The sequence below is a fragment of the Salminus brasiliensis genome, chromosome 20 (assembly GCF_030463535.1).
Source record: "Salminus brasiliensis chromosome 20, fSalBra1.hap2, whole genome shotgun sequence".
In the NCBI taxonomy this organism is placed as follows: domain Eukaryota; kingdom Metazoa; phylum Chordata; class Actinopteri; order Characiformes; family Bryconidae; genus Salminus; species Salminus brasiliensis.
In genome coordinates, this window is record NC_132897.1 from 32,026,615 (window position 1) to 32,048,467 (window position 21,853).

The following is a 21,853-nucleotide window of genomic DNA, read 5'->3' on the forward strand; positions in this document are numbered from 1 at the left end:
CATCAGCAAGCTAGGGATGCTATGAATCTGCTCCATAAATCTTGAACCGCCGGGATCAGAGCCGATGATTCACAGGCGGTAGATGAAATGCCTTACTGATCCATAGCTGCAGCGCTAAGGGGGCGGTTTCAGATGTTTGTACACTTTCAGGACTTTGTAGAAAACCAAAGAAAAACAGGGACAACTGACAGAACCAACCAACTCATGGTCCTGAATTTGTAAAGTGCTTCTCAAGTGTATTTAAGGCCCCACCAGACATGTGGGTATTTTGAAAATTTAGGTTTTTCTCTTCATCTCCCAGCAGCAATTCCTATTTTTCCCATTTTCTCCCAATTTGGAACTGCCAATGAACTTCCCCTAGCAATAAGGACTTAGCTCATGCCTCCTCAGATACAAGTGAAGCTGGTAACCCTCTTTTTAAAGTGCCCTAGATATAGCATCACCAGGCAGCTGACGCACTCTGAGGAAAACACAGTGTCACCAGATCCGCCGCACCAGCAAACAGACAGCTGTCCCAGTCAACATCGTTAGATGTAGAGGGATGAGGAAAGACAGCGCCATCTACCCACCCCGAGAGAGCACGGCCAGCTGATGGCAAAGCGGCATGGCTCAGGATTTGAGATTTCCGGCCCGTAGTGGTAGCGCATCAGACCGCTGAGCCAGTCTGATTGCACAGTTCTCAAAGCTACATAGTCCAATGTAGCAATGACAGTAATGATGTTCTCCTTATTACAAGTCAATGAAGCATCACAATAATTTTGAATCTGGTATTTTAAATACCCTGGGAACCTAAATCTGAGTTGGCTTTCTAATTAAGCTAATCTGGCTCCTCGGGGCCTCCATTGTAAATGTACATATTATGTCTTTTGAACATCTTCCCAAAGTCTAATAAACGTCTGCTGTATTTCACCAGTATTGCTCTCCTCTCCATGTGGAATGGGCGGTCCTAAAAGTAGGCTAACATGTCTTTACCCTATCTTTGAGCAAAGCTCAAGTTGCAACTGGGGTTGCGGCTGTCCTGCGCGATATATTCCGTCGTCCCTTTCGTTCAGCGTCCACCAACTCTCCCCTTCACCATGGAATTTAGCGAACAAGTACCGGGACGGACGGGTTGCCCCAACACTGTATTCACGAATACACATTCACCTCAGCCTCAGACCTAAACATTCATGCAGGCTTTGCGAGTGTTTAAAGGCCTGAAATAGATGGGAGATATTAAGAGTGACACAGGAGAGATGCTCCAGATTTTAGTTGCCTAAGCTCCCAGCGCAGCGTACATTACACGCTAGCTCATGTATTCATTATGCGTTCACGCCCTGCTTTTAACACAGATACAGCACGCATTAACACTCTCCCTCTCCCCCACACACACACACACCATGGGTCAGTGACATTGCTCTAATAAGTGTGAGGGAGCGAGGAGGAATTTTGGGAGGGGGGTGGTCTAATAGAGAGGGTATATGTTGAGAATACGGTAACGTGGGGGGTCTTTCCTTGTAGATGATTTAAGTATGCAGGAAGCGTATCTGGCTCCTGTTCCTAAATGCCACTTTCTGTTGTCATCATTCATAGCCAAAGGCCCTGAAGCTGCTTGGAATGGAGGTGAGTGTTTATGTGTTTATGTGTGTGTGTCTGTGTGTGTGTGTGTGTGTGTGTGTGTGTGTGTTCTGTATATTCCAACCCCCACCCCCTATGTTGGCCACAGTCTCAGATGTATGATTTTCTACTGTTTTCAAATGCCAACCCACACACAGTGTTGTACAGTGGGATGTTCCTCTCGTAACGCATGCGAGTGTGAATGCAATAATAACTGTCCAATTACAGCAACTGGCTGGAATGTGTCCCTAAATTTTGTCCCTGTAAAATTTCACGGTGCGGCAGGACGACATGCCGATCCGGCGAGGGCGCCAGAAGACTACGCGGAAGCGAGAGGAGGAGGTGGACATCGACCTGGACGACCCGGAGATCAACCACTTCCCTTTCCCCTTCCACGAACTGATGGTGTGGGCGGTGCTGATGAAGAGGCAGAAGATGGCGCTCTTCTTCTGGCAGCACGGCGAGGAGGCCATGGCCAAGGCGCTGGTGGCGTGTAAGCTGTGCAAGGCCATGGCGCACGAGGCCTCGGAGAACGACATGGTGGACGACATCTCGCAGGAGCTCAATCACAACTCCAGGTGCCAGAACAGATTTGATGTGTACAAGCACTTTGCTAATTTTTGCTTTATCTCTCGTTCTTGGTCACGTTAGCATCATCTCTGTGACGCAAGCCCTAAATTTTGATTACACCAAATGTATCTCTCTGTGAAACCAGCGTGATGTGTTTTTTCCAGTCTTTTTTCTCAGATACAAAAGCCTTATGTTTCAGTAACACCAGCTGTAACTCTCAATTAAAACAGCCTTATTTGCCATCTGTAACACCAGCCTTGTGCCTCATCTCGCTAAAAACAACTGAGTAATACCAGCCTTATGTCTCCTTTTGGTAATACAAGCCATATGTCTCATCTCGGTAACAACAGCTTAATAACACCAACCGTATGTCTCATCTCTGTAACATCAGCTGTGTGTCTCATCTGAGTAACACCAACCTTATGTCTCATCTCAGTAACAACAGCTCAGTAAAAACAGCCTTATGTCTCATCTCTATAACAGCTCAGTAAAACCAGCCTTATGTCTCATCTCTGTAACAATAACTTAGTATTACTAGCCTTATGTCTCATCTCAGTAACAACAGCTCAGTAAAAACAGCATTATGTCTCATCTCTATAACAGCTCAGTAAAACCAGCCTTATGTCTCATCTCTGTAACAATAACTTAGTATTACTAGCCTTATGTCTCATCCCAGTAACACCAGCTCAGTAAAACCAGCCTTATGTCTCATCTCTATAACAACAGCTCAGTAAAACCAGCCTTATGTCTCATCTCTGTAACAATAACTTAGTATTACTAGCCTTATGTCTCATCTCAGTAACACCAGCTCAGAAACACCAGAAATGTCAGTTTGAGTTACACCAGCGTTGTGATTTGTATGTACCAGTCTATTCTCTCAGTAATGCCAAATGTCAATACAACAAGCCTTATGTTTAGGTTACATCAGCTTTATCGCTCTGTATCACTCTTATCCTGCCTAATGTCTCTGTAACATTAGCTTTTTCTCAAAGCACCAGCCTTATCTGTAGCAAACACTGTTCTTATCTCTCGCTAACAACACCCTTATGTCTCAGAACAGCAGCCTTTTGTCCATTTAGCAGCAACTTATCTTTTTTTACCTCAGTGACATTAGCGTGATCTCTTAATAACAACAGTCTTATGGCTCAGTTACACTGAGACTTGGGTCTCGATTGCAGCAGCCTTATCTCTTGGTAACACCAGCCTTACGTTTTCATTTCACCATCATAAAGTCTTGGTTACACATCAGCCTTATCTCTCAGTAACACACATTGTACATCTTGGCAACATTGGCCTAATCTAATGGTAGCGCCACCATTTCTCCTTCACCTACAGTATCCTTTACCCAATTTCATGCCTAATCTTAACCATGAGATACATTTCCTGGCATTCTCCAGATGTCTTCTTCCACAACAGAGGTTTCAAATGCCACCAGTCTCTTACGTCTTCGCCCGTAAGTCTCAAGTGTGTCTCTTTGGGGAGGGAATTTTTGAGAGGAGAACTTATCTTGTGCCAAACTTGCATCACATTAAAGGCACAGCGACTGGACACGCTGTCAATCTGCCAAGCACGCTCCTTTGAAATATACACACAGACTAATTAAAGGGCGTATCTCTGCATATGTATGTGCGCATGCACGTGTGTGTGTGTGCATGTTTGCACCTGTCTGCCTGTAACCATGTGCCCGTCCCTCATCCACCTCTCTCTCACCCAGGGAGTTCGGGCAGCTGGCGGTAGAGCTGCTGGATCAGTCCTACAAGCAGGATGAGCAGATGGCCATGAAGCTGCTCACCTACGAGCTCAAGAACTGGAGCAACGCCACCTGCCTGCAGCTGGCTGTAGCCGCCAAGCACCGCGACTTCATCGCCCACACGTGCAGCCAGATGCTGCTTACCGACATGTGGATGGGCCGGCTTCGCATGCGCAAGAACTCCGGCCTCAAGGTCAGAGCGCACTATTGGTAGTCTTTAAAGAGCATCTACTTTAAACCCGTATGTAACAAAATTCATGATCTCATTCTTTATCATACCGTACCCGCTGTGTGTCCCCGCAGCTGCGAAGACGGCTTGTGAAACTGCATGCTGAAGTGATCGACAGCGTGCCATCGCAGGAAATGTAGTTAACACTAACGTTAGCGTGTTGCGTCAGCAACAAATCGGTCTATCTGTATCGCACGTTTCCCAGAGTACTCTTGCAGCATCGAGAGGTTCTGGTACTGCTATTGTATTTTGAGTAGGTAGTGTTGTCTCATTTGGTTAGGTGCTGATTTTGATTGGTTAATGACTGTACCTTGTAGCTGACTGTAGCTTGCCTAGCTAACTATCTAGCTTGTTTTTAGCTAGCTTATATTTCTACCATGATATTTTCACATTATGTATTGCTACCTAGCCTGCTAACTGGTTAGGTGCCAGTTTTGTTCTTGACTGTAGCTACTTAGCTTAACTAGCTATGTGGTTTCTGGTAGACCACAGTAATGATTAAAACACAACCAGCGCACATTAACCCTGAAGGAAAGCAGAGACATGATGTGTGTTGAAAGGTCACTGGTATTGCATCCTTCAAAGGGATGCCATTAGAGTAAAGTCACTGGCCAGCGCTTGTCACAGTAGGTCGTTTTTACGTGTAAAGCAGCCTTGTCTCTTGGAAGATGTCGAAAACTGCTAACAACACACAGTCAGTTTGGGATGGTTATAGCAGCAGTCTCATTTGCAGAGCTTTTATACCCCCTTCTCTTCTAATTGACAGATAATGAAGTTTTAATGGTTATTTTCAGCATGGTGCTTTCGAAGCCTGGCTCTTTCAACAAATTAGATCAACCTTGTGCTTTCTGTGGGATTTAGGGAGGTTTTGTTTTTTTGCTTCAATTAGGTTTTAAGTTTTGAAATTAATTCCAAAAGCGACTCAACACCAACCAGAGCTCTTAAACCTCTAGGACTTGAACATGTCAACCATACAAGAGACAGGCATTAGTGTCCCAGTTAAACTAAAGAAGTGGAGTTTTCTGATGCTGTGTTATTGGGTGGTGTAGAATAGCAGAGTGAGTCATATGGATTTGTAAGATATGACTTTTCCTTTAGTGTTACCCCTGCTGGGGAAAAAAACAGCCTGGTTGACCAGTTTAGCTCTTGACCTGCATAGGGTATGGGCAGCATAGCCAAGCTGGTCAGCCAGCACAACCAGCAAGACCAAGCTGGTCAACCAGCACGACTAGCAAGATGAAGCTGGTCAACTAGCACAACCAGCAAGACCAAGCTTGTCAACCAGCATAACCAGCAAACATCACTAAGATGGTCGACCAGCATGATCACACTGGTCAACCAGCAAGACCACGCTGATCAACCAGCATGACCAGCATAATCCGCATCACCACAATGATCAACCAGCATCTCCAAGCTGGTCAACTTGCATGACCAAGCTGTATGCCCCGTGTAACCAGCAAAACCAAGCTGGTCGACCAGCATGACCAGCATAATCAAAAATCACATGCACCATCAAAAACCACCTTGACCATCAAATACCAGCTCAGACCACCAGAAGCCTGATGAGCTGTCAGCAAGAGCTGGTCTTGAACTGGATTTTTCAGCAGGGACATATTTGAACTAATTAACTAACTAACTGCAACCCAGCTACTCACAATCAGCAGGCTGAAGGTTCTCCACAAAAGAGACGCTATATAAGCACTCAATGCATCAATGACACATTTTCATATCAACCCAGTCATTACAGGAAATCCTCCCTGACCAGCACTGGTGAAACGAAATATGGAATGGAATACCAGTCTGAATGCACCACAGCCTTACTTTTCAACTGTAGCATTAGTAATGCAGGAAGCAGACCCAGTCTGGGCTTCGCTCTCTTAAATACACATTTGGCAGCTGCTGGAGCAGAGATTTACAGGGCTTTAAGAGCCAGAGATTCCCCCTTCTTCTCCAATCTACATCTGTTTCTGTCTGTTGTCTTCATGACACGTCTAAGCTGCTGCATGAGGGAAAGCTGTACCGTCTTATAGCCAGTCTTGCAGTCCAGGTATGGTAACGGCCATTTTGCAAGGTGACGCATCTAATGCACCCTTATGTGTGTTCCAGGTGATCCTAGGCCTGCTTTTGCCTCCTTCCATCCTGAGCCTGGAGTTCAAGAACAAGGACGAGATGTCGTACATGCCTCAGGAGCAGGAGGCCTACCTCCAGGAGAAGGACTCGGACGAGGCCGACAAGCCGGCCAAGGACAAAGAGGAGGAGGACATGGAGTTCACCGTAAGAGCATACTGTGAGGCGCAGTACAACTCCGTGGTGAGAGCACCCACCTTAGCCCCGTTCTTTAGCCTGTAGTCCAGCACTCGCACACATACACAGCGCTGCCGAGATATCGTAACCCCCAAAATTTGGCCTCCCCTTTAAATCTTCCTTCTTTTTTCCCCCCCAGTTCATGGCTCCTCCCCCTTAAAGAATATGTCCCGCCCTCCTTGCTTTGCCCCTCCTTTCCTCGTTGTCCTAGCAAAGACGTGTGGTCGTGGAGTTGTAGCGTGTCTCCGTGCGTCTGTCTGCCCGTCTCTCTGTCCATCCCTGTGTTCGTCCTTGTTCTGTTTTTCTGTCCCCTCCTTCCAGCGACGGTGCCGCTTCTGAAGTACGGTACTGTGACATTCCACTGAATGTTTCTTCTTCTTCTTCTTCATCCTTGCCGCGCATGCCCAGTGGACAGCCTCCCCATCTGCATCCCGCTTGCTGCTCCCTCATACCCGAGCTGGTCCTCCTGTGCAAACATTCATGCGAAACGTGCAAATTCCTCCCCACAAACATTCAACCTGATTTATTTTTGGTTGGTTTTTGGTTTGTTTGTTTCTTTTCCCAGCGACTGTCATGATTGCATTCAAGCAACAGGCTAGCGCAAATGACTTGGGACATAGGAAATGAAGTCCAGAGGGCACAGAGACACAGACAAGTCTGTACGCCAGTGACTTCATTGCTCAGTGGTTGTGTTGGTGTCATTGCGCTAACTTGATGTTGCTCAACACAGCTTGGGGAGCTGGCGTTCTCCTACCTCCCACATGCAACTATGAATCTTTCACAGATTTATAAACTTGATGACACATGACACTGATTGAAGAATTGTATTGCAATTAACTGTCTCTGCTGGATATGGAGTCAAGACCATGCTACACAAAACTGTAAAAACATGTCTATTACAAGAAGGCAGGTCACATTGTATGTATGTATGTATGTGGTCACCAATTAGCCAAAACACTATGACCATCTGCCTAATATGCTGTTGGTCGTCCATGTGCCTGACAAACAGCTCCAGGAGGGTATGGATCTCTGAAGGTAAAGATCTCTGAAGGTTGCTCAAGGACCTTACAGGTCCTGTAAGTTGGGATCTGGGGGAATTTGGAGGACAGGCCAACACTCTTTTTTTATGTTCTTTTTTTTATAATTTATTTCTATTTTTTTTTTTTTTCCTTTTTTTTTCTACCCAAATTAGAAGGCAATTCCTATTCTACACTAAGAGTGATATGGGAAGGAAGTGCCATCAACCCACCCCTAAACGGTAAAGGCCAACTGTGCTCTCTCTGGCTCCACCAGCAGATGGCAAGCAGTATGACCTGGGATCCAAGGATTCAGCAATCCTTGGATTATTCCTGATTAATGGATGCAGTGTGGCAAGAGGCCATTAGGTAATACCGTTGTCATGAATAGGTGTGCCTGGCCTATAATAATGTTTAGGTAGGTGGCACTTGTCAAATGTATAGATGTACAACCCAGATGGGGCCCATGTTTAACCCCTCCTAGTCCCATCACTCATGTGGGGCCAACCTGGAATCCATGGACAAAACTCTGTGGTTTCTACTTGAGCTAACCATACTGGCTTCACATGGGCTTGTTATCTAGGTTGCAGTTCAGACTTGAATTTTTTAAAGAAAACATATTTGCTATTACATTTTTTCATAATTTCATGTACCATCATCTTGAATCCGTACCGCAATCTCTCATCAGTGCACTTTAACTCTAGCTAATCTATAGGTCTTTGTAGCTATTTGGTCTGTAGATGAAAAACAGGACTGAGTGGCTTAGCTATGCATGCTAAGCAGCTCAGCTACGGCTGATGGTTTCAGTAGCGAAAGGGTTGCAATACAATTGTGACACGATGTCCAAGAGTGTGCCATATTCTCCATCAGTATGAGCTCCCCACTCTTGGCTCAGGAATGTGTTCCAGGGACACATGGAAATGGCATTAAAATTTCAGTTTCTCTCTCTCTCTCTCTCTCCTTTTTCTTCTCTCTCTCTCTTTCTCTTTCTCCTCTATCTCTGACGTTCTCTCTATCACCATTCTACAGCAATACCATCAAAGCCCTCTCCACATGCACCACCTGCCTGAGTGCTCAGAATTGTTCGGCAGTTGTTGTTTTGTTTTACATAACTGCCACATTCAATTCCGAGTGTGAAAATAAAAAGAACATTACATACATTAAATATAAAACCAGCACTTTCTGCCCCCCCCTCTCTTCTTGCTCTTCTTCAATGTGTTTCCCCCAGGCCATGTTGGGGAACGTGAGCTCAGAAGCATCTCGTAAAAAGGTAGTGGAGGAGGTTCAGCACCGCCATCGCCTGATTCCAGTGGGCCGCAAGATTTATGAGTTTTACAACGCGCCCATCGTCAAGTTCTGGTTCCATACGGTGAGGCACATAGTTTGTTATAGGCCATAGTTTGTTCCACCACCTTGGCACTACGATAGTCTCGAAATGACAAGGGACTAAACACGCACCTGAGTGGCCTCCCTAGATTGAGAAGGTCGAATTCACTCACAAATCTCACATGTTGTTGAGTAGAAATCTGCCTGTAACTGCTTGTCCACAACTACACCAAGGTTCATCTTCTGCTGCTGGAGCGACCAGGGAGTTCTTCACAGAGATGGCAGGATCACACTGAGGACCTGTAGTGGTGGGTCAGAATTCAAGGTTTCAGAAGATGGGAAAGAATGGATGAGGTGAATCTCATGAGATAGGCAGAGGTAAAAAAAAAACCCACGAGAGCATATTACTGCACCAGGAAATCGAATGTAGATGAAAATACAAGAGATCCAAGCATTGAGCCTTTTGGGACTCCAGTGGTGAATCTGCCTGGAGCAGATGTGGATCCTATTTTAAATGAGTTTGTAGGAGCGATTCTCCAGCTAGAACGCAAACCATTACCATGCAGAGTCAGTGACGTTAAGATTGCCAATGGACTAATGACAGTTTGGCTGACCTTGCAGTATGGATCGTCTCAGTCACTGCTATTAAAACTGTGAGGAGGATGTGTGATAGAAGGAGTGGAGATAAGATCAGCTTAGATCTGTTGACATCCTCCTCGTCCAAAGAGGTTTGCAAAATCATCCAGGGAAAGAGAAGTAGGTGTAAGGGGAGTAAGAGGGTTTAGGATAGAAGATCTTGCGATGAAAAGCTTGCATGGATCAGATGCTGATGCTCCCAGAATCTCTCAAACACATGAGAATAGTCCACCACCCTGAAATATTTGTTCTCCAGGCCATCCTTAAAAACAGTCATATTTACAGTTTATAATAACCATTATTTTAGGTATATTCATCACTAATCTTCGGTGATAGGTCCGGTGAGTGGTGATTATAGTGGATAGTGTGCAGTGGTGATAGCGCAAAAGAACTGAAATCAGCCGTGAACAAATTACAGGTTGTAAAGAGGTGAAGATGCATGTCATGAATTCAAGATGCATTAAAACAAGCTGTATTTTATACATTTGTAATAGTTGCCATATTTTTAACAATGTCTGTTTATCTGATTGTAATTCAGGTCATAATTCAGTACCTTTAACGTAGGCAAAGCTCGCCTCCCCTGGAGTCAAACAGTCTTAAGTTACATAAGCCGAGCCCAGTATGAGTGGCAACCTAGTCGATCTGTATCACCATCTGGAATTCGGAGAATACAAGAAATCTCAGAATTGATCTCAAAACATCAATATCATGAGATTAAATTCCCCAGGGCAGGTTTAGTGTAGATGTTGTATATTAATTTTTCCAGCTCCATCTTTAATAAACTTGCGAATGTGTTTTCATCATGACCACACAGTGCACAACTGCTGGAGATGTTTCCACCTGCTGTGTCGGCTGCATTGTTTACAGTTTCCCTTTCTCGAGCTCCTCTGCACTCCCTCATTACCGCCGCACACAAGCCCACCGCGGTCACGACACACGCTAATGTGGTGTTTTGTTAAGGACGGCAGAGCGCCCACATCAGGCCTTTTTTTAACACAGGCAAGACGTGTGTTGTATGAGGAGAAGAGTGTATTTAGAGTCTGGGGATATTGCTGATTTGCCACAAGAGCTTTAGAGAGGTTGGGTACTAATGCTGTGGGATTAGTTCTGCCACTCCGACACATCCCAGAGGTATTGGCTGGAACTCCATCACTCCACAGAACAATGCTCCACTGCTCCACAGCCCAATGCCTGGAGGCTTTAGACCCCTCTAGCCGATGTCTGGCATTGGCCATGGTGACCCTATGCTCATGTATGGCTGCTCGCCGGATAACACTCCCATGTGGGGCCTGTATGGATGCCCGACAGGGGGTTAAACATGGGCCCCATTTGGTTTGTACACTGCACATGGGGCCTAGATGGGACCCATGTGAGATTAGGGTGGGCTGTAACTATGGGGCCCATTTGGAAAGCCCTACTGGGCAGAATGTTTTGCCGCTCAGTCCGACTAAAGCAAGCGTGATCCAGCGAGAACGTCAGTGCATTTCCTCACAACATTTCCTACCTTTTCAGCTAGGCCTCCAAACTCCAGAGTGTGAAGCTGAGAAAATAGCGCTGTTCTGATGTGAGGTATCTCACACAGGAGCATGTTTGACAGGTTTCAGTCTGTGCATGTGTCTGAAAGTAGGCCTCGTCTAAGCTAGCAAGACCGTGTTCTGTCACTGTGTTTGACAGAGCAGTGAATTTTCCTGCTTATGTTAAAGCTCTGGTAGAGCTTGTCAGTGTCACTAACTCGTTTTAAGCTCAGCACTGGATTAAATGATGCTTTTCAATTATACGTTTTAAGTTTTAAAATCCCAAGCAGTGTATCCATGAAAAGATGAAGGGCAGAGGCTAATCACATCTCGCTCTGGAAATGCAATCATGTAAAGTAATAGTTTGGCTAACATGGATAAAAAAACAGATAAACATGAACAATTTGTACCTTGTCGGGAACGTAGTTCATCAGCCAGAACACTAGGAGTATAGCAATAGAATATAAAGGATTGAGTTGTATTACAACTAGCATGTTAGGATTGGGTCATTTGTCATTTTTACTAATTTTTCTCCCCAGTTTAGCTGAGCCGATTAACCCACCTGCTCGCCCTAATCCAAAGTTTCCCTCATTCCTGTGTGCAGATGGCCTACGTGGGCTACCTGATGCTGTTTAACTACATCGTGCTGGTGAAGATGGACCTGTGGCCTTCTCCTCAGGAGTGGATCGTGATCGCCTACATTTTCACCAACGGCATCGAGAAGATGAGGGAGGTGAGGTCAAAGAATCTTATTGCCAGGTATCTCTATTAGCCAGTGCCGTGGTCTGCTTTGTGCATTGATGCCCGCCCACCCGAATCTGGAGCTTTCTGCAGCTCAATTCCACCACTTTCAGTTTGCCTTAACTGCCTTTTCTTAGACACGCGAATATGCACATATCGACATGCCTCATCATTATGACCACCTACCTAATATGCTAGTTGACGTCTGAGTGCCGCTCTACAAGACTCTGAAGATGACCTGGTCGAGTCCAAGACATTATAGCAGTCCTGTACTGGCTAATGTTCTCAATATTTTTGACTGAATATATAGAAATAATTTCTGTTTCTGATTCTGATGATGAATTTATCTGATAAGATTTTGACTGAACATTTTTGTTTTGATTTCAATATTTGAAGTTTTGATTGAATATATTAAAAGAATGACCTACTTTTTTAATGCTTTGACTAAATATGAAGAAATATTGACTCATTTTCACAAGTCTTTTACTGAGTATAGAGAAAGAACTAATAGTCTCTAAATAAAATATGATTTTATGAGATTAATAAGTTGAAATACTTACTTATGTTTACACAAATTTGACTGAATATGGAGAAATAACAAAGTATCTCGAGATTATGATTGAATATGTAAAGCGTATGACCAATTTCCATGCTTTTTGACTCATTTCCTCAGGATTTTAACTGAATATGTAGAAACAATAAATTATTCTGACTAGATTTTAATTGAATATGGTGTGATTGGTGTAGACGTGATTGTGATTGAAAATACAAGTAACAAGTAGGACCTATTTTCTCTATATTTTAGAAACATATTGTGGAAATATTGACTGCTACTTTATAAACCAGTGAAATGTGTCTGATACGTAGAAAAGTTTGGAATGTGTGAACCCAAGTTAACCCTCATGCCTGCTACAACTTCAAAAGCTTGGGAAGATGTTGGTCCTCACACTGTCCCAGTTAAGGTTATAAATAGAAAAGGATCAAGCAGAAGCTTATTGGGAAAGACGAGTGAAGATGAGCTCCTTCACCTCAGTTTTTTGCTTAAGTCAGCTATGAGGCCTTTCAATCCATAGATCTCCTCCACCTCCACCCTGTCCCTGTGGATCTAGAAGGAAACTCGGTAGAGTGGTTTTGCTGTGAGAGAGTAATATTCGGCTTACAGTCAGTCTGTTATCTTCTCTCCAGCCGTGATGGATATTCCAATATTGGAAATGACACTTCAGCTGAGATGTGCCACGCCAGCGTTTTAAAAAAAATCTCTACAGTGGTTACTTCATTCAGACCTGTTTAAGATGCCTGTCTGGATGCATTCATTCTTCCTTTCCAGGAATGGCAAGAGTGGGATTGGAACTGTAGGCTAATACTGACCCCATCTGGTAATGAGCGCTTACTGAACGTGAAACTGTTGAGTAAAGTGCCGTGTAATTTAGATGTACTAGATGTACATTTACATATAATTAGCTCTAAAACATTATTAGCTCTCGTACATTTAATTACAGTATGTATTTGAATGAATAAACAATAAAATTCACAGAAAAATTACAGAAAATGACTCTAATATGCTAGTCTGCACAACATCTCAAGTGTCAAATTTATTAGGCTTTAAGTAATGATGCCATAATGCTGCATGTCACCAGTATTTATAGCACCAGAGTAAAGTTCTAATAAAATGAACATTTCAGTAAGACATTTTAATCAAGTGATCTTTTAATTTATCTGAACAATCTGAAAGAATTTATAATGAAATGTATGTCTAGAAGGGAGCTCCACTTCATTTAGTGGCCATTATAAATGTATCATAAAAATTAACACACATTAACATAGTTCTTAAATTAACATTTAGAATGTAGAACAAAGTTCCAATGAAGGTAATATAAATAAAACTTAATTTTAAAAATATATATCCTTCATGAATTTATAATATTTAGAATGAAGTTCCAATAAAGTTTATTTTTAGAAAAAGTTGTAATAAATTACATCTAGAATAACGTTCTAATAGTTAACACACTTCTGCATATTCAAAAGGATAATTAATGTCTATTTGTTTAATTTACAATGTTCCAAAAATATACATTTATAAAATGTAGTGTGTGCAAAAGTAATGGTACAATAAATACATTGATTATTTTTTTCCAAGTTGTTAAATTCAGATATTTTAGGAATATATATATATGACCGCACCAAGAAATGTTCCTAAAAGTTGCTGACAATTGCTTCAATATCTGTGTCTTTCTTAGATCTTGATGTCAGAGCCAGGGAAGCTGCTGCAGAAGGTGAAGGTATGGCTGCAGGAGTACTGGAACATCACTGACCTCATGGCCATTCTCATCTTCTCCATCGGCATGGTGCTCCGCCTCCAGGACCCGCCACTCATGAGCTATGGGCGGGTCATCTACTGTGTTAACATCATCTATTGGTACATCCGCCTACTCGACATCTTTGGAGTGAATAAGTACCTGGGTCCCTACGTCATGATGATTGGCAAGATGGTGAGGGCTTCTGCACTGTCAGTCACTCATACCTTTTCATCAGGACTAAGAGAAGCTACTTTAAAGACTCAAAAATAATAGTACCAAAAAAGAATCAAAGTTCTGCATGGTTTAATTCATAATTATTTTATTTTTTAGTTATTAGTTTATTAATTAATCTTCATAAATTATCACATTGAATTATAAAAAACAATATGAACTAGTGAAAATACTGAATAATTCATAGAGATTATCAAATCATTTATAGTAGTTACTGGATAATTCATAGTACAGAGAATACTTAATAGTAGTAGCTGAATAATAAAAACTAGATACTGAATAGTTTGTAGTAAAGGCTGAATATTTCATAGTGGATAATGAATAATTCATAGTAGAGACTGAATAATTCATAATAGAAACCCAAATAACAAATATGATTTATATCTAATAATAAGTAATTTCGTTAATACTGTTAGAGTTCTTTCAACTATTATTTATTAATACAGTTAGCATAAATATTAATTATTTTTTAACTAAATGTGCCTAAAAGTGTATACTGAGTGGCATTTGTCTTTTTACAAGTCCCTGGCTGTTGCTTAAGCAGAGTTTCTCTCCCTTTCCGCAGATGATCGACATGATGTATTTTGTGATCATCATGTTGGTGGTGCTCATGAGTTTCGGGGTCGCGCGTCAGGCCATCCTGAACCCAAACGAGGACCCATCCTGGATGCTAGCGCGCAACATCTTCTTCATGCCCTACTGGATGATCTACGGCGAAGTCTTCGCCGACCAGATTGACCGTAAGCCTGCCATCCGCCCTGTCTCATTTGTGGTTGTGGGGAAGAGAACCAATTAGTAAGCCTGGTTTGGACGCATGTTCTGATTTAGAAACTGCAGCCACATAAATTTTGGAAACAAATTCTTTTTTGGACATCTCAGGTTTTCCATAGACATTGCAACACACCGTGTGGAGCTGATGCAGATTTCAGAAAGATGTATAATCAAGCTGTTGAAGGATGCACACCACCACACACATACAATTTGTAATAACCTCATCGCTGTCATGCAAAAACTTAAAATTTCATGATGAATGGACCAATAGAAATGTCTCAGAATTACTTGTATTAAAACCCCAGTGTCTTCCATTGAAAGTTAAGAAGGGTTTTTCCTGCCCCGTAAAGTTGCTATTTTCGAGATACATGGCTTTTGTCGGACTGCGATGATATACATAGCAATGTGCAACAGTATTAAGCGCATCACTGTGTTCGTTAGAACATCTCGTAAGTATTATCTAGAGGTCTCATCTAACACCTAGTTTGGTAAATCAGTGCTTAATGATGGTAAATCAGGTGAGCTGCTGCTGCTGCTGATGGAATTGAACACATACACGCTGTGCTGGCTGGATTGAGGGCCGTCCAGGAGAAACCTGGAACCAAGCTATGTTCTTCAGACATTAGTTTTAACATAGCTTTATGTTTACCTGCACCTGTTTTATATAAATAGACTCTCTGGAGCAGATAAACATTAACATATTGGCACCTATTGGGCTAGAGGGGTATATAACCCCCCCAGCACTGAGCTGTGGAGCAGTGGATAAGTTGGGGATAAGATGGGGTGGTGATCATCCAAGATCCTGACCTCACTAATGCTCTTTTGTCACTGAATGCAATCAAATCCTCACAGCAATGCTCCAAAATCTAGTAGAAAGCCTTCTTCCCTGGACAATAGAGGCAGGTACTTTAACAAAAGCAGGATAAACTCTTAATAATATTGATTTCATAAGAAACAATGAATAAACAGGGGTCCCAATACTTTTGTCCGTATAGTGTACAGATATACGTTGCGAATGCATAATTTAAATGCTGTACCTCAAATTATAGGTCAATGTTAGATTTTCAGCCAGTGTATTTGAATGAAATAGGCATTAACACATGCTATATTTGCCGTATTTGAATTTGTGTTGAATAGCAGTGTTGAACCAGGATGGTGAATCCAGGCTTTTGAACGGAATTAAAGAGTAAGATACTACGTTCTGCAAATGCTCTGACTGTAGAGCTTTAGAGCTGCCCACTTTCTCTGGGTAAAGCATTGGAAGCTGGCATTTGTTAGTTGAACCAAACACTGAAAAGCTTTCCATTCTGACACAAGCTTTTGTGAGAAGCTCTGCGCTAATGACACCGCGTGGGCCATCAACGTGAGCTTGTGGTTTCATTCTTTGAACCATTGCTCACGGAAAAGAGTGTTCTTTCCAGGAACGTATGAGTCAATAGCAGGAAACCAGGCAAGATGTTTAAAGGGCTTCTTGGACCACGACGGTACCAGATACAGTGATAAACAAACACATACACCAGCCAAATGTATGCCTAACAGCAGAGATGCTCGCAAGATTTCTTCTAGATCCATGTGTACATGCAGTAGAGATGAACTCACACAACGTGACATTTGGAGTGGTTGGATGATGGAGTGTATGTGAACCCGAGAAGTGATTTCATATTCATTGGAGTTACAGTCAGACAAAACAACATGTTGATGTGACTCACTGTGGAGTGTTTTCCTTTCAGTCCTCATTCAGTTAATGAGTTTCCCAGTATCTTGCTTTGGAGGCCGATCCAGAGGGAAGAAAGGAGCCGGTGGCACTTTGAGGAGAAAACTTCAAATATGAAGGTTTAACAATGAGGATGGCCATATGAAGTGGAGATCATATGGAGGCTCCTTAGACCTGAAGGCCAGAAGAACTTGAAAATCTCGTTTGTTGGGAGAATGAAGCACTTGAACTTGAAGGAACCGTCTAAACCATGCCCTAGCTGACCCCAGAAGAGTTTTATTTTGACTTTAGAAGAAGCCTTTTAGAAGACCACAATTGGTCTTCCAGCTGTAGCCGTTTCAGAAGGAACTTTGAAGCCTTATATCGATACAGCCACAGCGCTGCCACTGCTTTATCCATTTCTAACGATTCTATAATTCTAACACAGTCCTGGTTACATTACAGCTGGAATTCTCCAGGTTCTAATTATGTTGGTGGTTAATCCGACACATTGGCACTCGTGCTTGTGAAGTTCCAACCAATGGGAGGGCTCATTTAGCTGGATCTAACCAGATACCACTCAAAACAAAAATTTGAATTGAATAATTTTCCATTTAGCATTTCAGGAATGTTTTGGTTAGAGATGGCAAATTCAACTTTCTGGACCTGAATTTTCTGCCTCTAGTTTTGGTTGGCTCTAAAATGTAATGCTATAGACTAGCACTGACATACAAACAGGCAAGATCTATTAAATAAAAGTCAGCCTTGTCTGAAGTTCTGGAGGGTCCTTGAGTGTTTCTGCATATCAATAGTCATATCAGAATATTTTGACCTCTAGAACATCCCACAAAGTTAGTGGTGTCCGAGATGCTACTACCCATCACCCGGTACCCTGTTATCATGGCCTTTTTGACATTAGTGAAATCGCCTTCGCCCATGACAATTGTTTGGCTCTCTGCTACAACTTACTGGTGTAGCTTGCTTGTTTATACATGCAGCAAACCCAGCAAACATGGCTATGTAGTGACAACCTATTGTTTTGGTGCCCACAACGTTGTTGGCGTGTTCTATTGTCGGAAAGGGGATGATGGAACATGATTGATGACGTTTTGGAAAGTTGTCCAGGAGGCAGAGTTACTTAATGAGGAGGTTGTGAGAACGGTATTGAGAAAACGTAAGACATTGCAGCCTACATTGTGACAGGATTGTGTCACGTGTTCAACAGTCCATTTCCACGAGTTCATTCCAACCCGGGGTGGTCGTAATATTCTGATATAACTGTGTACTATATTTACTGTATACTGTAGTTACAACTGAACTGAAACACAGTAATGTAATAAAGCATTTACACAGTGGACTGCGGAGCGGAGGGCGAAGTCAGTTATGCCTTCTTTCCCCTGTGTAATCCAGTGTCAGTGGTCATACTGTACTTCAGGTATATCTGTCAAGAGTGTGGCTTAATTGCTCCACTCTGCCAAAACTCACAATGTCTGATTTATACCTTGGAAGTCTTAATCTTTTAGTCTAGACTTGCCCAAGAGAGACTCATTAATGGATAGCTTATCTTGTTGAAAAGTGACGAGGCAAGACGTCTCAAAAGAAGGCAGGGGTTCTCCAACCTGTACAATGCCTTCTGCTACAGCAGTTTATCAGTTACTTCAGCACAGTATACCAATGACACATTGCTTCGGGTGTCAAACCTTCCTTTCGAGATGGTTTGACCTGTTGCAGAACTACAAAAAAGCACTTAAGGCCTGTCAGCAGTCAGATCATACCCCTACTACTTGCTGTACATTTCTCTGGGGTTATAAAGGAGGTTTGAGGTGTGTTAACAAAGCCCTGCCTGTTTTCTTTTTCATGCCGACCTAAAAAAAACAAGAATTTAGCTTAAAGCCACTGGGAACACTGTTCGATATATTGAATTTATTGTACAATACTAAACTTGGGTGTTCAGTGAAGCGTTCGGCAAAAAAATAACTAGAAAACACAAAGCAGAAATATGATAAAACACTCCCAAAAATCACCATATAATACTCCTTACACCTCTCTGAGAACGGTCTGGGCATGGCCATCATATTCTAATCAACGTACGTAACTGACAGCCCTCTGTCACTGGCGAACAATATTTCTTTATGTTTGCATGAAAAAGCACACCGCCTTCAGACTGCAAAGAAATTGTGGTGTTTGTGGTTGTGACCCACAAATCTTTAGGATTTACAGAGGTTCTGATATCTGGAGCCTAGAAATATTTAAGATGTTTTTACCTCGCTGTGACGTAGTGGAGCGTAGTGCAACTCCAGAGCAATCTGGGGTTCAAAATCCTTCTGATTATCTGGTATAAACCCGCTGCATGCCAAATCGTGTTAGTTTACTTGTAGATGTTGCCAGAGGTGCCCTTCTCTAGACCTGTTGTACACTTGATGTATGTTTAGATCTTGGCGCTAATGAGTGGACTGTAGAAGTCACAGTGTTGTATGCTCGAGGTTGCGTGTTTATTTCTATACAGTTGTGAGAAAAAGTTTACGAGTGCTGTGAAACTGTGAAACTTGAGTCGTACCCAAGATGTGATCTGATCTTTATCTGACACCCATGGAGTTTTATTGTGCTATATCTTTATTGCACAGATGGTTCAAACCAGTGGTCCCAGGAGGAACCCCCGCCCTACACATTTTAGTGCTTACGCTGCACCCAGCGCAGCTGATCCAGCTGATAAGCTCATTTACAAGTCCTTACTGTGATGCAGGTAGTGTGTTAGAGAGCAGGAAACCGCTCAAATGTGCAGGGCAGTGGGTTCTCCAGGACCAGAGTTGGGAACCACTGGAGTGATGAACACCGTATCCATACATATTAGTAGTAGGATATTAAACAAACCAAAAGGGCTTCAATTGAAAAGCTATTGGATCTCAGAGAGATAGGCAGTGGAAATAACAGACATTGTAAGGTGTAAAAAAACTAGATGTTAGCTTTGTAGCTAAGCTTCAAACTCTTCTAAATCTTAATAGCTAACAGTATCAAACTGCTAACTTATTACCCCACGTAGCGCCAGAATGGCTGACTGTTGATTGCCTTGTAAGCCATCAATTATCTAGCTAGCTATGACTTCTGAAAAGTAGCCAACATGCACAGCGTTGATATTTCGGCTAGTTGTTAGATAACCAGTAATGTTAGCTGACCTCACCTACTTAGACTTAATCTTTGAACTCAGACATGAACTGCACTTTTTTTCGAATTCTACAGGCCATTCTTTTTTTAACAGAACCCTTGCTTCAAGCACAGCACTGGGTGATCAGGCAGTTGATATTTAGTCCATTTAGCCCTCTGGTGCACATTTCCTCAAGATGCAGAACAACCATTGGATGAATTTGTTGTTGAGAGTGAACAGAAGATCTGTTCTCTCCAGTGTTAATAGCTGATCCTTCTTAAATTGGGAAAATAATGTTATATACTGTGTACATACAGTATGTGTATATGCAAAAAGGTAAATACCCTCAGTATACATCTCAAATAATAGTTAAGTATGGTAATAACCCCTGATGTGAATTTAGGGCAGTGGATCCTAATCCTTGTTCTGAAGTATTGAATAACTGCCCCAGCTCACATGAACTTGAAGGCTGTTGTTCTCCAGAACTTTCTGTAAAATAATGACCCTCTGTAAAATAATAAGGGTAGTTGAAGTCACGCTTTCCAGTCAGTTTGGTTGTGACTTTGACCTGCCTTGATAATACTGATTACCTGCTATTCACAGCAGAATTCTTGGTCTTCCATCAGTCCACAGTCAGGTAGGTAGTTTACAAATGGAAGAAACTCAGCACCATTGGCATTCTCCCTAGCTGTGATTCTACAAACATCACTGCAGGACATAAAGCAGAATCCACAAATTGCTGAAGAGCCCCATTAAGGTTGACAAAGATCTACAAACATCAACTGAGTGTTTACTAGTGTTCACGAGTCTGAAACAAGAATAACACTTGTTACACATGTTTCTTGCAAAGAAAGACACCACAGCTCTTCAGAAGCATTGCTGCCAGTTTAGAGTTGCCTAAAGACCATCTGGATTGGGGTGTTCAGTCCTGCTCTAGAGATCTACCACCCTGGAGAGTTCCTTTCCATTTGTCTTAAATACTGAGATGCCCCTGAATAGCATGTCAGGTTAGGATTGGTGCGAACCTGTGCAGTGTGGTAGATCTCCAGGATGAGGACTTGACACGAATGATATGGATGTTCTACAGTATTGCTGGAACAAGGTTTGATGGACAGATGGGACAAACAGTAAACATGGTAAATGTAAACAGCAGAATTCTTGGAAATACTGAAAAAACGCTTGCCATCAGCAGCCGGAGCCTGAGAGAGCACAATTGGCCTTGCACTCTCCAGGTGGGTAGATAGCTCTCTTTCTCTCTCCAAACATCACTTCAGTGTGATACTGGTCGGCATGGGCGTCCGCTAGCCAGTGCACCCGACGCTTACCTCAGAGAGCATTGGTTTCCCAGTGAGGTTACATTGTCATGGCAACACCAAAAGCACATTTCGACTGCAAAGCATGGTGAAGGGAGTGTAGCGTTGAGCTGCTTTCCTGCCTTAGATTCTAGACCAAGATGTAGCATGGTAAAATTATTTGTATGTTAGATGCTAGATAAGAATAGCGTTGATGCTATGACCTAGATGAAGAAGATCAAATCCAGATAATTCCAAAAGGTTTGGCAATGTTTTCTCACAACTGTGTACCATTTGGAGATGTGTGTGTGTGTGAGAGAGAGAGTGTGTGTTTAGTATAAATATATGTGTGTGTGTGTGTGTGTGTGTTTGTGTGCTGAGAGGTGGATGGCCCAAAGACAAGAGAGCTGAAATAACACTGTCGTTCTTTGTTTCAGATGTGAATAGTAGGAAGCTACAGAACAGGCTGAATGAAAAACTCTGGCTGGTCGAAAATTACATTCGAACTCAAGGAACTGGGCGTAACAGTGGTCCATCCCATATAGGCAATTTCAAATCCATATCAATTAAATGATTCAATAAGATCTCCCTCACCAGCACCATTCCAGTTTCACCATGCCATGCCATCCACGTCACCATCTCCCCCTAGTGGGCAGGGAGAGTATGATACTCGCGCACTGCACTGCACGGCAATCGAAGCGCGTTTCCATGCCGGGGATTCTCTTCAGAGAATCTCGTTTGCACC

The 21,853-nt window shown here is 42.7% G+C and overlaps 1 protein-coding gene across 9 annotated transcripts in view; it reads left to right on the forward strand.

Moving 5' to 3' along the window:
* The window catches only part of trpm3 (transient receptor potential cation channel, subfamily M, member 3), a 175,203-nt gene that overhangs the window by 145,127 nt on the left and 8,223 nt on the right, over positions 1-21,853 (forward strand). For 4 of the 9 annotated variants that reach the window (XM_072664998.1, XM_072665000.1, XM_072665002.1 and 1 more), the window contains 8 exons: positions 1,573-1,602; positions 1,882-2,174; positions 3,881-4,109; positions 6,252-6,419; positions 8,694-8,834; positions 11,546-11,674; positions 13,920-14,171; positions 14,776-14,950. In XM_072664998.1, the coding sequence (XP_072521099.1) occupies positions 1,573-1,602; positions 1,882-2,174; positions 3,881-4,109; positions 6,252-6,419; positions 8,694-8,834; positions 11,546-11,674; positions 13,920-14,171; positions 14,776-14,950 (1,417 nt within the window). Of the gene's footprint in view, positions 1-1,572; positions 1,603-1,881; positions 2,175-3,880; positions 4,110-6,251; positions 6,456-8,693; positions 8,835-11,545; positions 11,675-13,919; positions 14,172-14,775; positions 14,951-21,545; positions 21,654-21,853 lie in introns of all 9 variants that reach the window. The other 5 variants (XM_072664996.1, XM_072664997.1, XM_072664999.1 and 2 more) reach the window with 2 other exon arrangements.